The sequence below is a fragment of the Vidua chalybeata genome, chromosome 1, assembly GCF_026979565.1.
Source record: "Vidua chalybeata isolate OUT-0048 chromosome 1, bVidCha1 merged haplotype, whole genome shotgun sequence".
Taxonomy (NCBI): domain Eukaryota; kingdom Metazoa; phylum Chordata; class Aves; order Passeriformes; family Viduidae; genus Vidua; species Vidua chalybeata.
In genome coordinates, this window is record NC_071530.1 from 17988191 (window position 1) to 18002001 (window position 13811).

The window sequence follows — 13811 nt, forward strand, 5'->3', positions numbered from 1 at the left end:
CTACTTTAGGTCACTTGCAGAAGTGAGGAGCATTTTCATTGGTATCCCAGCCAAATGTCACTCTTCTAAGGCAGGTGCTGGCTTCTTTCACCAGCACTTGGCTGAACACAGGAGTCCTCATGGGAAAACCTTCCCCCTTTCTGAGAGAACCCTCTTCTGTTAGGAAACATGAGGAGAGGACAGAAGGCTGCCCAACTAAAGAATGCCTTTAAAGGTCAAATAACCTTTAAACATTAAGACAAACAAAGATACAAACAGTGGATGAAAATATATCAGGATAAGGGGGCACATGAATTCAGACAGTGCAAAGACTGTGATTTCTGTACAACTTGTGAAGGCCCTTGAGAGCAGAGACCTGAGCAGGTTGGGCATGCACAGCCTGGCCAGAGCAGACAGAAAATACAGTGGGTGATGCAAGGGCAACCCTGAGAGGCAGAGCATGATGCAGCACAGGCACAGCAAGCAGCGTGTTAGTGCTGTTAACAGACACCTCTGATGGCAATGGGACTGGCACCAGCTGAGACACTACATAAAATCAGTAGCACCAAGTGTTGGCTTCACTCATGCTGCTTCACACCTCTGGTGGGCTTTGTGCCATTCTGGTCTAGGTTGGCTGTAGTGATCATTGCTTCTATGATGTTTTTGGATTTGTAGAGCTATGATGTCAGGGAACTGTAGAGTTCCCTGTAGAAAGCAGAGGAGAATGAAAACTCACAGAGCTCCAAGATGGAAGGAGCAGAAATAAATTCAGTGCAGTAGAGGTCCATTTTCTGAAGACATTAAACAGCTTTAAGACTACACTAGTAAATGAACACACCCTTTTTATCACTGAGGCAACCAAAGTGGGGAGAGTGGAAACAGGCTGTTATAGGTAAAGCCAAATGAGATGTTGCCTAGTAACTCTCAGCAGGGAAGCATTAGAGCCCAGCCAGTTTAGTGAAGCTGATGTTCTGAGTCAGAGATTATTTTCTCTGGAAAAAATTCTGAAGGAAGGAAAGCTCAATTTAACAGACATAGGATTTATTTTGCTGTTAGGGCAAACTGTAATGACAATGCTTGGGAGAACGCAGAAGTATTTACAAACTTGTACAAGGAAGAACAAACAAGCATCAAAAGCAACACTTTACCAAGCCTGGTTTTTTATGCTGATTTGTTTCCCCCAAATACAGTAAATAGCATATTCATTTTTATTTTTGGATTCTGAAATACACAAGTGATAACAGAAGTCTGAAAATATTACACATACCATTACATTATTACCATATAATTGCAGTAAGAGAAGTTTCTAGAGCAAACCCTATTTCAACTCTGCTATTGGATACAGAATCAAAATAATTGATTTAAAAGAAGAAAGACTTTATGTCTCCACTGGTTCCATTGCCTGAAATAGTTTTAATTAGGTCCTCCTTCAGGACTTTGCTTTTATGGGTTCACAAAAAAGTCACTTGGCTCAGCTAAGGGTCTCTCATATCAGGGGGAAAAAAAACCCCTCAGACCTTATTTGAAGATTCATGTTATTTTTGCTTCCCTTTAGAAGGATATGATGATTTTATAGAAGTATAAGTTTACCATGATCAGCCATATACATCTGTGTTCCTGAGTGCCACAACTACTGCTCAGAATAGGCAGTCAGGTTCAGGAGAGCACCTCATTTCAGCAGCCTCAATACAGTTAATGATGATAGCTGCAAATGTGAACTATTGCACAGATTTTTAAATTAAAAAATACAATAAGCAGTTCAACACACTACACTAACCATGAAAAGACAGACTGACAAAGAGTTAAAACAAAAATATGTATTTTATCAACAATGATAACAGCTGAAAAACAAAGCTACTACAGCACAAATACTAAAATTTGAATTATGTATTAAAAGCATGCTGTACAAGCAAAGAAAGAATGTTCTGCAAGTCAGAGAGAGCCACTTCTCACTGACCAGAGCCTGGTTTGAAGTTTAATGAAATGCTGTTGATACAGAACCTCTGCCCAGAAGGTGCGGGTCCATCATCAAACACATGGCCTAGATGGGCATCACACTGCAACAGAAATGATTACCATTTTATTATTGTATTGCTACAAAATGACAGAATCATTTAGACTGGGAAGGACCTCTCATTCATAGAGTCCATCTTTGATCACCACCATGGCACTAATTGCCATGTCCAGTGGTTTCTTGAACACCTCCAGGGATGGTGACTCCACCACCTCCCTCAGCAGTCCATTCCAATGTTTAACAACCCTTTTCATGAAGAAATTCCTGCTGATGCCCAGCCTGAACCTCCCCTGGTGCAGCTGGAGGCCATGTCCTCTTGTCCTGTCTCCAGCTGCCTGGGAGAAGAGCCCAACCCCCACCTGGCTGCACCCTCCTTTCAGGCAGTTGTAGAGAGTGATAAGGTCACCCCTGAGCCTCCTCTTCTCCAGGCTAAACTCCTCCAGCTCCCTCAAATGGTTCTCATCATCAGACTTATGCTCCAGACCCTTCCCCAGCTCCATTGCCCTTCTCTGGACTCTCTCCAGCACCTCAATGTCCTTTTGGAATTGAGGGGCCCAGAATTGAACCCAGGATTTGAGGTGTGGCCTCACCAGTGCTGAGTACAGGGTTATGGTCACTGCGCTGGTGCTGCTGGCCACACTGGTGCTGATCCAGGCCAGGATGCCATTGGCCTTTTGGCCACCTGGGCACTCTCTGGCTCATGTTCAGCTGCTGTTGACCAGCACCCCCAGGACCTTTTCCTCCAGGCATCTTTCGTGCCACTCTGCCCCAGCCTGTAGCTGCAGGGGTTGTTGTGACCCAAGGGCAGGAGCAGGCCCAGCACTTGGCCTTGCTGAACCTCAGAGCTCTGGCCTCTCCCCATCAGTGCAGCCTGTCCAGTTCCCCCTGCAGAGCCTTCAGCAGCTCAACACTCCCACCCAGCTCGGTGTGTCTGCAGACTGACTGAGGGTGCCCTGGATCCCCTCATGTGGGTCATTGATAAAGATTTAAACAGAGCTGGTGCCAGCACTGAGCCCCGGGGAGCACCACTGGTGACCAGAAACCACTGTCATTATGTTGTTATCATTGGAATTATGGACCAACATTATGCTGGTACCTACTGCGGTATCCTGAATTAAGAAACTCCCATGATTAAATCACTGTTGAGTTGTGTGAGTGGGAGAGTCCTGGGGATGACAAGGAATCACATCTTGTCAGTGGGCAAGTATCTGCCCCCAAACAAGCAGATCCCAGAAGAGAAATTCAAATGGTATTATTGCCAGAAAGTATAGGAAATAAATGAGAGGATCTAACATCTCAATATGTCATGAAAATTTCAAGTTAATAAGTCACTGTAGGTCATTCTCACAGATCAACTGAGGATTCCCCTCTCAAATTACTGACGTGAAAATATTAGACACAGTATAGCTATCACTGACATTATAAAATTGGAAGGTCTTCAGCTGGGGTTCTTGGAGGTGCTTGCTACATATGGCTGTAAATGTGAACTCTTCCAAGATAATGGACTGCAGCAAACTCTTGTTACATTTGCAGATGTACCTAAGCTGCTGCAAGCACACTGAAGGACAGCATTAACAATCTCAACAGTTTACAAAAACAGACACACATGGACATAAAAAAACCCAAATCCAAGACGCAATTCATTAAATTCAATTGCATACTTTTATACCTTAACAGAAGTAAAAAACAGATTCAGGGCTGGGAAGAAATGGTTAAGAGTGGCAGTTCTTTAGAAAAAGAACCTGGGTATTACAGCAGGTTCCAAAATAAATATGTGTCTGTGTAACATGGTCTGTGGAAAGGTAAAGGTGTAAGGACAGGAAAACCATTTCTAACACACCTGAAGAACCTCTAATCCCTGCTGCAGGCTGGGCCCAGCTGCAGTGCTATGTGCAACCTTGCAGTCTACTACAAGGAAAAGGGTCAATTGGGAAGGAAGTAAAACACAGTAACGGGATGGTGAGCACACTGAAAAGCACTGCATAAAAAGGAACAGTTGAAGGAACTGGACCTTTCTAGTCTAGAAAAGAGATTACTGAGGGAGTTAAAATAGCTAGAAAAAATAGAAGGGTAGCTTCTGTGAAACAAGAGAATCCACAGAAAATATTTGTGGAGATGCAGAGCACAGCTACCACCCCACAGGGCAAATAGTAATGGCTGCAAATGGTTTGAGGGCTGGTGTCTCACTCTGAATATTTTAAGAACATCTACAGCAAATATTTAGCAAGGCTGAATGAGGAAGAACTGTGCCTGAGATGGGCCAAATGCATGGATCCTATCTCAGAGTCTCTTCTACCATCTCTCTGAGTAAATTTTCTGTGTAAGCTCCAGCCTTTGGCTATACATACACAATTGCTCTCCACAGTCACATACTCTTCTTCACCTCTGGCTGAGAAAGAATGGCTCCAGTGATACTGTAATTCTCACTGTTGTGTTTAGGTAGATTCATTCATGGGCACAAAGAAAACTTATCTGCTAAGTTTTGTGTCTTTGTGTATCATCTCCAAAATAAACATACCTGTTTGCAGATGACTTCAGTTCTACTTGACCCCAGTGAGTTATCTGGTCGTCTCACAATATTGGTATTACTTTCATCTCTGCCACAAGTACCATAAGCCTCAGAAAAAGATGGCCATCCAGTCCCAGAATTGTACTTCTTCTCTGAGCTATAGTGGAAACCAGATCTTCTTGTTAGTTAATAACAGAGATATGACAAAAGAGTCTGCTTCTGTTAAGAACTCTGGCTTCTTCCCTCATTTCTGTGTTGTTCCAATATTAATATTTGGCACAGTAGAAGTTTTCTCATTGGCATTGAACTGTGCTGGAAACTCTTTTTTAAAGGGAATTCTCAGTCATCTCACAACAGGAGATTTTGCCTCAAAATGTTTTTATTTCAGTGTCAGGTTGTATTTTATAAAGCTGAGAAAAGGGTTTTTTTCTGACATCTGTGCTATACTAATATTATGCTATAGTGTTTAGCCAAATTACACCTTCAGGTTGTTGCAGTTTGAAGCATGGCTCAATCCAGCAATCTCAGAGAAGAGAGTTTACAAGAAGAAACAAAGAATAGACAAAAGCTGGGCCGGCCCACCAGACCAGGCTTGTGCCTGATGATGATAGAGGCTTTGTCTTGCAGTCAGCCATCAAGCTGGTTTGGAAAACCAAACAGAGCCTTGCTCAAACTATCAATCAACCAATGACAAATCCTCACAGCCAAAGATCTACTTTTCCCAAGAGATAATCGCAGCCATAAGAAACAGTACAACAGACTATCAGCTTGTGGGTGCCTCCTGTTAACATCCAGGGTGACCAGCACTGTTTAGCTGCAGATTAAAACCTAGAGTGTGTTGGCAAATATGATCAAAATATATTTTAGGGATTTGGTACAGAAATTAGATAATCCCTCTTGTTTAAAATTGTGCAAGCTTTGACAGCAATATGAACCTTCTCTTATCAAAGAGGGACCTAGCGTGAGTTAGAACAAGAAGGGAAGATAGGTTCACATACTTCTCAGATGAGACTCACCACAACCATTTCCTCATGATTTCTCATGATTTTTTCCCAGTTTCGCAAACCCAATGCTCTTACTGGCATCTAGTGGTGGATGGAGACATCAGCACCACTAGCAGCTCTCGATCAAGGGGATCGAAACGTTAGTTACAACAGAATTTTAAACAAAGTATGTCACATATATCATGTATATTTTGGTGGGTGGTTCACATGGTGAAGAAAAATCTGAAAATCTTAATTGCAGTGCCTTTTAGAAAGACAAGGCAACCAAACTGGACAAAAAGCTTAAAAAATCCAACCCAAAGAGCAGTGCATGAGTCAGCATTTTTATAATCATCTGTACAGGGCTGTCATTGAGTAATGCAGCTGTGGAAGTAAAGATTTGCTAGCACAGAATGACCAAAGGTTAGTTTTTGTGTGGGCTGTTGCTTAGTAATTTACATCAACACACAGATAGCCATGAGAAATGTTCTCCTTCCCCTCCTCTCCATAAAACTAGAAAAATAGGACACAGCACAGGAGCAGCCTGCTCTGAAGCAAATGCAGTTTGCAGACTCTGTGTTTGTACAACAAGGTCCTTAGGGCTCCAGGCCTGTTTCTTTCCATCTAAAGGCTTCCTGCTTTACCTGCCACAAAACCACATGAATACTGTCCCTACCAGCCACAGAGTCCCCAAGAAGGACCTGAGGGACACATATTCGTATATGACTTCTGAGCTTCCCTGACATACATCTGTTCTGTTTCTTTTTTTACCAAAACTCTTTAATTTTTGATGCAGGAATCCTTATGTTTATTCAGACATAGATACAAAGATCCTCTTTGAAAACCCACAGAGTCAAGGAAGGTCTTTAACACTGCGTGGGTTTTGCATCTGACTGACCCTGACTGACTCTGTCCCTTACATGCCACTCACAATACTTAAGTTTATTGTAGATGTTTTCCACTGCTAAAGGAACAATCTTTTGAGCTGTTAAACTAGCTCTCAACAGAAATGGTTTTATTAACAGTAATGTCACTTAGATGCCCTAATAGAAACATTTTAGTACCCAAACATATTGCTGTTCAAGATCATATTTGTCCTTTGAAGTATTTCACCACTTAATTTATGGATAAATGGACTTTCCCTAAACATATGCATTAGATTAGACCTCGACACACCATTCCTCCAGCACATGTCATTTACTTTGATCCCTGTTTCAGTTGTCCTGGATAGAATCCAGATAATTCTAAAAAGTGCTTTTTTGCTGTATGAATCTCAGCTGTAGGTTATGGTTTGATGAAGGTTTGAGATTTCATTAAAGCACCACAATTTGCTATATGTAAAGGTTAGGGGTTTGTTCCATGTATTTTCAGCTCTTTCAAATGTGTATTTGGTAGCAGGAGGTACTAAATTCTGATTTAAATGTATACACACATGTTTCAAAGAAAGGAAGAAATACTTCATATTTACCTGTAGCTAATGATCTAATGTACTTGAAAAAAAAAAAAAAAAAAAAAAACCAAAAAAAAAAACCAAGAACATGTTTAATGGACTAGGAAATAAACATGATGAGTGAATCTCTTATCCAATATGATTTCTCCCCGTCATTGCTTGTGTTCTCCACAGCATAATATCTCCATGGAAAATATATTTTCAGGCGATTTTTCACATTTAATAGTTTCCTTTTTTCTTATGAGCCTTTTTTTTTTCCCTGAAAAATTGGCTTTTTTTTGTCTGTGAGGCTTAGCATTATCTTCTGCTGCAAAGAAAAGTGCTTATATTCTCTGAGAGCTGGATAGTGCAAAGGGCAGCCTAACCGTTTGGTTATATTGCTGTTTTGTTATTAGTTCAACAACAGAAGCAATTCCCTCCAGTGTTTGTCTCCTTCATGTTGGCCTGTCAATATCAATTTTCTAATATAAAAGATGCTGAAACTGAAGGAAAATCTGAAGGAATGGAAGGAACTCTGAAGGAATGGAAGGAAAGCTTAGTACTTTACAATTTCTCTAATTTATCTGAATTTTCCAGAGGTGTTTCTAGGTTTTATATTTCTCTTCAGAATATTTTGTAATGCTGAGCTAACATCAGAAATTAATTTATTTAGAAGTATTCATTAGCAAATCTCTATGGAAAATTATACATTTAAGCAAATGCATGTTTGCATAACAATAGTTTTCTGCACTTGGCCAAAGAAAAACGAATTGTACACAATTATAATTTAATTGCCTAGTCTGGGTTTATTTTCAATACACCCATTGTATTTTCCCCTCCTTTCTTACTATCCAAATCTCTTGATCCTCAGCATCCCATTTGAAGTTCTGATCTGTGATTCATCCTTTAAATCAGCCACATTTCATTCAATTCTCAGTTGGGAATAAATAAGGGCTATTTTCTAGATCAAAAATATGAGAAACTGTCTTTCCTGGTTCAGTTACAGAGAACAGAACACCCCTTGCACATCCTACTCCAAGGCACTCTATTTGCTTTTACTTAGACGTTAATGAAGTTGCAAAATATATAGTATTGTAAAGAGCACAGAGGTTAACTGGGCAATTATTTGCAGCCAGGCTTTAAAAAGTAGATGTAACCAAAAAGGCAAGAATAGTGGAATTTAATTTAGGGAACAAGGAGGGCGTGGGGGTGAAGAGAAGGTCTCAGCTGCAGTGTGAGGGACCCAGCAATGAGAACATCACAACAGTAGACAAAGGCAGACCAAGGTCTCTTTAGCTCAGCAGCACGAGTGGCAGAAGATGAGTATGGAGGAGCACAAGAACAGAGCAAACACACAGTGATACTCATGCATAAATACATGTATTTTGCAGCAGCTTGTGGCTTAAGGACTCTTAAACAGAGAATTATTATCAACTAAAAAGAAGTGTGTCAGGAGAAACAGGCAGACTAGGACATGATGGCTGTGTGCTGGGCACAGGCAATCCCAATCAGCTCAAGGAAAAAGCATACCATGGATCTGTGTCACCACAGGCATCCTGGAAGATTTACACACAGCACTTGGGCATCAAGGGATTGTTCTTCTGACCAACACTTTCTATGCCATTCATTAAAAGCCATTGCCCTTTCTGCCATCAGTACATGGTAAAGACGCTGTGAAATCTAGAGGATGTTACCTGAAGAGGGGGGCATTGCAGCACACGCAGCAGTATATTCCTGATTCTGTGTTATTCAGATAGATCCCACTGAATGGCTTTTAAAATAGGAAGGAAAAAAGAGAAGTTAATAATGTAGGTCTTTAAAAGCTCACCATCTGGAAGAAGCATGTAGGAATCAGATTCAAAACAGGAGAAAAACCATAAAAAGAAGGCTTTGCAGGGGGCCTTTGAAGAACAAACATTAGCAGCCCAAAGAAACGAAGGGGAGGATGCCTTTGGGTTAGTAGTGAAGACTACCCCCTACCCCCACAAACCTTGAGACCAGTCAGATGCATAAATCACCCAGGTACCAAGGATGGAGTCATGACCTCCAAGAAACTGGTGAAATGTGCAGGATCCCAAAGGCCAGGGCTCTGCTATGGATTGCCACAACTTTAAAGTGGCTTTACAAACGGACTCTCCTCCTTCCTGCATGGTCTGGTACTGGGATCCTTATTTTATAGATATGGATTTGGGCACAGATCACATGGTACATGCTACACATGTGCAGAAGTCCTGTCTCTGGGCTAGGGACAACCAGCACTCCACCCACAATGCTACATGGCTTCCTTCACAGAAGGAGGAAATGTGGGGACAAGTGGGTGGGTGATCTGGCACCCGAGGGGGAACCCATCTCCTGAAGGGAGCGCGATGTTTAAGATTTCCATGGCTGATCTACATATGGTCACAAAAAGGAGACTACAGGATAAAAATATCTGAGGATCTCCCTGTCCTCTGGACAGGCCTCTACTCCCACCACACAAACAGTTGATCTGGCAGGAAAGTATCCCAGAAAAAAAGAACCAATAAAATATGAAAAGAATGCAGAATGTTTTTCATCTGCAAAACAGTCTGGGTCAGAACAAAATCCACCCTGTTCCGTATGTTGAGTCTAACTTTCATCCACAGGAAGGCAGGGGAAATCCTGTGAAGAAATTGAGTGGTGACAGCTCCACAGGGCAGGTTTTCTGTGCCAGCAGGCAGAGGAGGTGGCTCACCCTTGGACAGCATTAGCACTTCTGCTCACCAGTTCAGTTCCTTTTTCTCGCGTTACATAGAATTGTTCCGGAGTCAATTTTTTTTTCCAGTCTGTAGCAGCAGCTGCTTCAGCTTGCTTAGTGAGGGGGTCTGTGTCTTCAATTAGATATAGAAAGATAATTTAGTAAGAGAGCTTAGATTCCATTGATGCTTTCCATCATCATCTCAGTTCTCCAAAAGTTTCTATGGGTACAGACAAAGCACAGAGGGCAGTTCAGGGGCATGAGCAGGGGCATGTGCAGGACTTTGCATCTGCTTTCCATTTGGTGTGCTACATCAAGAGAGCAGCTCCAGCAAACCACTTGGGAAGGCTTGTAAAGGAAATGGGCACCTATGACCCCAGGTACCTCCCACTCTCCCAGCACAGGCCTCTGCCCTGGCTCAGGATAACTGCTGGTCTGCCAGTGCTCCTCCTTCAGCCCCAGATATCACTAAAAGGTTTGGCAAACCTCTTGGAAACCCTCAGAAACCAGAAGTAATGTTCATCTGTGAGGTGTGGAACACTGACAACTTCCACAGGCCCCAGTGAAAAGTGGTGCTAAGAAGGAAGACTGGGAGAAAGCAACACCTACAGCCCAAGAGAAATGGGGCCACAGTTAAGTGAGGGACATACAACAGCAGAGCAGAAGTCGCCTGTCATGGTGCAAACCTCCAGCAACATATCCTGTGAGACTGTACACACCAAGAACACTTATGGTGGTACAGCATTGGCCAAGAATTATTAGACTGGCTGAAAAACAGCGAGTAAACGAGTTTAATACTTTCCTAATCAAAAAGTCTGAGATGGGGAACTACCTGCTAGCCTATCTCCCATCAGCATGGGATCCCTGAAAAACAATCAGCTCCTGAGGAACGAATGCTTGTCTGAATTAATCTCTTGCAAGGTAGAGGTGAGACTGGGGGGGGGGGGGTAAGGGCAGGGAGAAATGAATTTTAAAATGATAGTTTAACCAAAAAACCTAGAGCTTAGCCTGCCAGTTCAAGACAAAAACCTACAGCATGCTAATGGAGCCCTTCCTAAGTGGCCAGAAGACGGCGAACACGGGATCCTCTCCCCCTCCCCAAGCGCCAGGCGGGGGTACCTGTGCCTCTGTGCGCAGCGCGGGCGCAGCCGGCGCTCGGCAGCGGGGAGCGGAGCAGGAGCAGCAGGCGGCGGCTCCCGAGCATCCTCCCGAGCGGACGAGCCGCCATAGCGGCGGGGCGGGACCAGGGCAGACGCCGGCCGTGTGTAATCACTGCGTTCCACCTAAAGAATCAGATCTCATAAAAGCAATGAGTAAAGCACCCGCTTAAATGCCGATGCAGTATTTGCACGTAAATGTTTCAATCACTTCTTACCGAGACCAGCTTAAAAATGAATACTCGCTGAAGCCGTAAACATAACAAAATCCTGTTGAGACATTTGCTTGCAGCTATTCTAGGTTGTTTTTAAGGAGAACAGGTCTGGTACTTGCATGCAAAAGCGCTCTTGCTGTCCTAGATGCGTGTCCTGGATCAAGGAATGGCAAAGGCGCTGTGCCATCTGAGAGTTTCCTGCTTTCATGGGGTGATTTGCAGTCACAGCTGCCTTGGCTTGGCCTATAAATATTCCTGTAACAGGACACGTGTGTTAGTCTGGCAGCCCGTCCTTGAAAGGTAGACCTAAACACAAGTTAATTTTCTATGTTAAGCCTTAATGCTACTGGTCTGCTTTTCTTCCAATAGTTACATTTTTGATTTTGAATTAGTTCATCATTTTGTTTGGAAGGAAGTGTTTTGATTGCATTGGATAACAAAGTTAATAATGATGTTTAATACAAATTTACTTTCTTTTGGTCTCATTCTTCTAGCCTAATTTGAAAAGCTAAAAAATAGTCTTGTGTGATCAGTCCTGTATATACACATTTGTATTGAACCATCCTTATGCCTAAGACAGTGAGTTCCGTGGCAGCTGAGGACATCCAACACAGCATCCGATCAGTACCATGGTTGTAATCACTGTCTCTGCTTGGATCCAGAGTACTGCACCACAGGAAGGATATCAGCAAGGCTCCTCCATGGTGCATTCACTGTCTGCAGTGGCAGGGGGGAGTGGGGCACACAGCTGATTTATGGCTTTCTGCTGTGTAATAAGACACGGTGGAATGAAGCCAGAGTACCTGGATAAAAACCCTGGAGATGTGATGCCTGTGAGTCCGCAGGACTGTGATTCAGGATGTTAGCAGAGTAGTGCTGCTGGCAGGGAGGAGAGGGCTTTGCCACCCCTTTGGTGCTGGCAGAAGGCAGCATCCACACTATAGGCAGAGGGACAACATTTTTCCATGTTCAGCCATTTTGGCAAGTATGATCCTGTGATCTTTCCAAACACTTTCTAGCTTATCCCTATGGCATCTTATATCAGTCATTTAGCCATGGTTTAGGAAGGAGTTAGAACAGGTTAGGGAGCCTTTGGTGAGGAGAGACCCAATCTGACACTTCCCCAATTCTGGCAAGTGGCTTAGGGCTAGAAAGTGGTAGCAGGTGATGATGTGACTCCTGGCCTCTGTTTCCAGTTCAGCTGTAGAAAAGAGGCATTTCCTTCACATTCCTGGTCTTAATCTCACTCAGATGGTGTTTGCTCCTGAGGAGGACAGGTAATCAATAGAGTTCTCCCTGAATTACCTGAGAAATGAAGGAGGGTGAGAGAAAGTGGTTAGTCCTGAAACTTGCATGTTTTCATGTAATTGACATTGATTTAACTGGTGCTTTTTTAAAAGACAAAATTAAATAAAAAATGAACTGTCAGTATCTTTCTTGCAGGTCTCTGTTACTGGTGCCATCCCAAAACGCAGCAGTTTTGAGGCAGTGGGAACTGAACCAACACAGGTCTGCTGCTGTACCATTTTCCTCAGATTCTGGAGGAGGGAAGTAGGGGTCTGGGGGGGCAGTGGGAGCACGAAGGAGCACAAGGCATCAGGCTCATCAGCCCAAGCCTCATCATCCTCTCAGTTACCCAGTTCACTACAAGCCACTCCTTGATTAAAATTAGGGGGGTGGTGGAAGAGGCAGATCCCATTCCTCCCAACAGCTGTGATCCACATTTGAGGTGGTGCATGGCAGAGCAGGAGAAAATACTCCATTTTCCCCTGAAACAGAAGCCTGACCTGCAGTCATCCAAACCAGCATGACAGGTCTTCCTCAAGTGGAAAACAACCCCCCAGCTGGAGGTAATTCATTTTTCAGATCTTCAGTGCTGAAAAACCAAATCATTGTCCTGCCATGCCTGTAATGTTGCCTCCCATGGTTACAGCACACACCAAGCCGTGTAGCTAGGCAGACATCCGGCCTGCCTTTCTCCCCATAGACTGTTCTGGAAGCCAATTAAATGGTTACTTAATTTTCCTCCTATTTTTTTTTTTCTCCCTTATGCACAAGGGGAAGCATTTAAAAATCTCCCCTAACTACATATGTAAATTTTCAAGTAAATTCTCCCTGAGTTGTAATTCAGCAGATTTATTGCTAAAAATGTCATCTGTCTCCAGCATACGCACAAACTGCATTCAGGGAAGGGCCACTCATCCAAAGCACAGTGTCCCATTAGACATGTGTAGATGGGGAAAAGCTCCTTAGCTCCTCCTGTAGTGTGGCTCTGTGCCGAGGCAGCAGCAGCACCACAAGTGTAGGTGAGAGCAGAAGGGAAGAGGGAAGCAGTCTCAGCCCACACTATCCTCCTAATATTTATTGGGGTTCCAGCCATTTCCCAGCTCAGGCTCTGTCTTGACTGATGGCCATGGGGACAAGCAGAGCATCACGTAGTGCCTGCATTGGCAGATACTGAGCACTCAGCCAGGCAGCAACAAGATGCAGAAGTGAAAAAAAACCCTGTTCAAATTCAAACCTCTGCTTACACAGCTTTTGTTAATAAAGCCCCTTGACATTACCACGTATGGAAGAAAACACTGAAATTGTGGTGGTTTTATTTTGTATGCATTTGTGTGCAATCAGTTTTCCTCTGCTCTCTTTGTCAGACCTAATGTATGTCCCCTCCTGTGGGGTGTTTCCACTGAAACACGTGGGAGCTCACCATGCCACAATTTGTCTTGGACCTGTCATATGTAGGGGTGCTGTGTGCCCAGGTGCCCGGGGAGTGAAGGACAGGGGTCTGCCATAAGCCCTTCTGTGGGGG

At 43.4% G+C, this 13811-nt stretch overlaps 1 protein-coding gene across 2 annotated transcripts; it reads right to left on the minus strand.

Moving 5' to 3' along the window:
• Window positions 1-999: 999 nt before the first annotated feature.
• Window positions 1000-11179, minus strand: MSRB2 (methionine sulfoxide reductase B2). 2 transcript variants are annotated; one of them, XM_053953320.1, is made up of 6 exons: window positions 11006-11179; window positions 10750-10913; window positions 9657-9763; window positions 8609-8685; window positions 4512-4659; window positions 1000-2036 (listed from the first exon to the last, which is right to left on the minus strand). In XM_053953320.1, exons 2-6 carry the CDS (start codon window positions 10856-10858, stop codon window positions 1929-1931), a joined length of 549 nt encoding a protein of 182 aa, XP_053809295.1. In that variant the 5' UTR covers window positions 10859-10913; window positions 11006-11179; the 3' UTR covers window positions 1000-1928. The 2 variants fall into 2 exon arrangements, with proteins under 2 accessions (XP_053809295.1, XP_053809297.1); XM_053953322.1 differs by having other exon boundaries at window positions 10750-10927.
• Window positions 11180-13811: the final 2632 nt, after the last annotated feature.

Bases quoted from the DNA above. Each gene is read 5' to 3' on its own strand.
- MSRB2 (XM_053953320.1), bottom strand. From the start codon at position 10,858: ATGGCGGCTCGTCCGCTCGGGAGGATGCTCGGGAGCCGCCGCCTGCTG. The intron at 8,686-9,656 runs GTGAGCAGAAGT...CTATTTTAAAAG, and splicing joins GAGAAAAAGGAACTGAACTG to CCATTCAGTGGGATCTATCT. The intron at 2,037-4,511 runs GTATGTTTATTT...TTTCTGTTGCAG, and splicing joins CTGAAGTCATCTGCAAACAG to TGTGATGCCCATCTAGGCCA.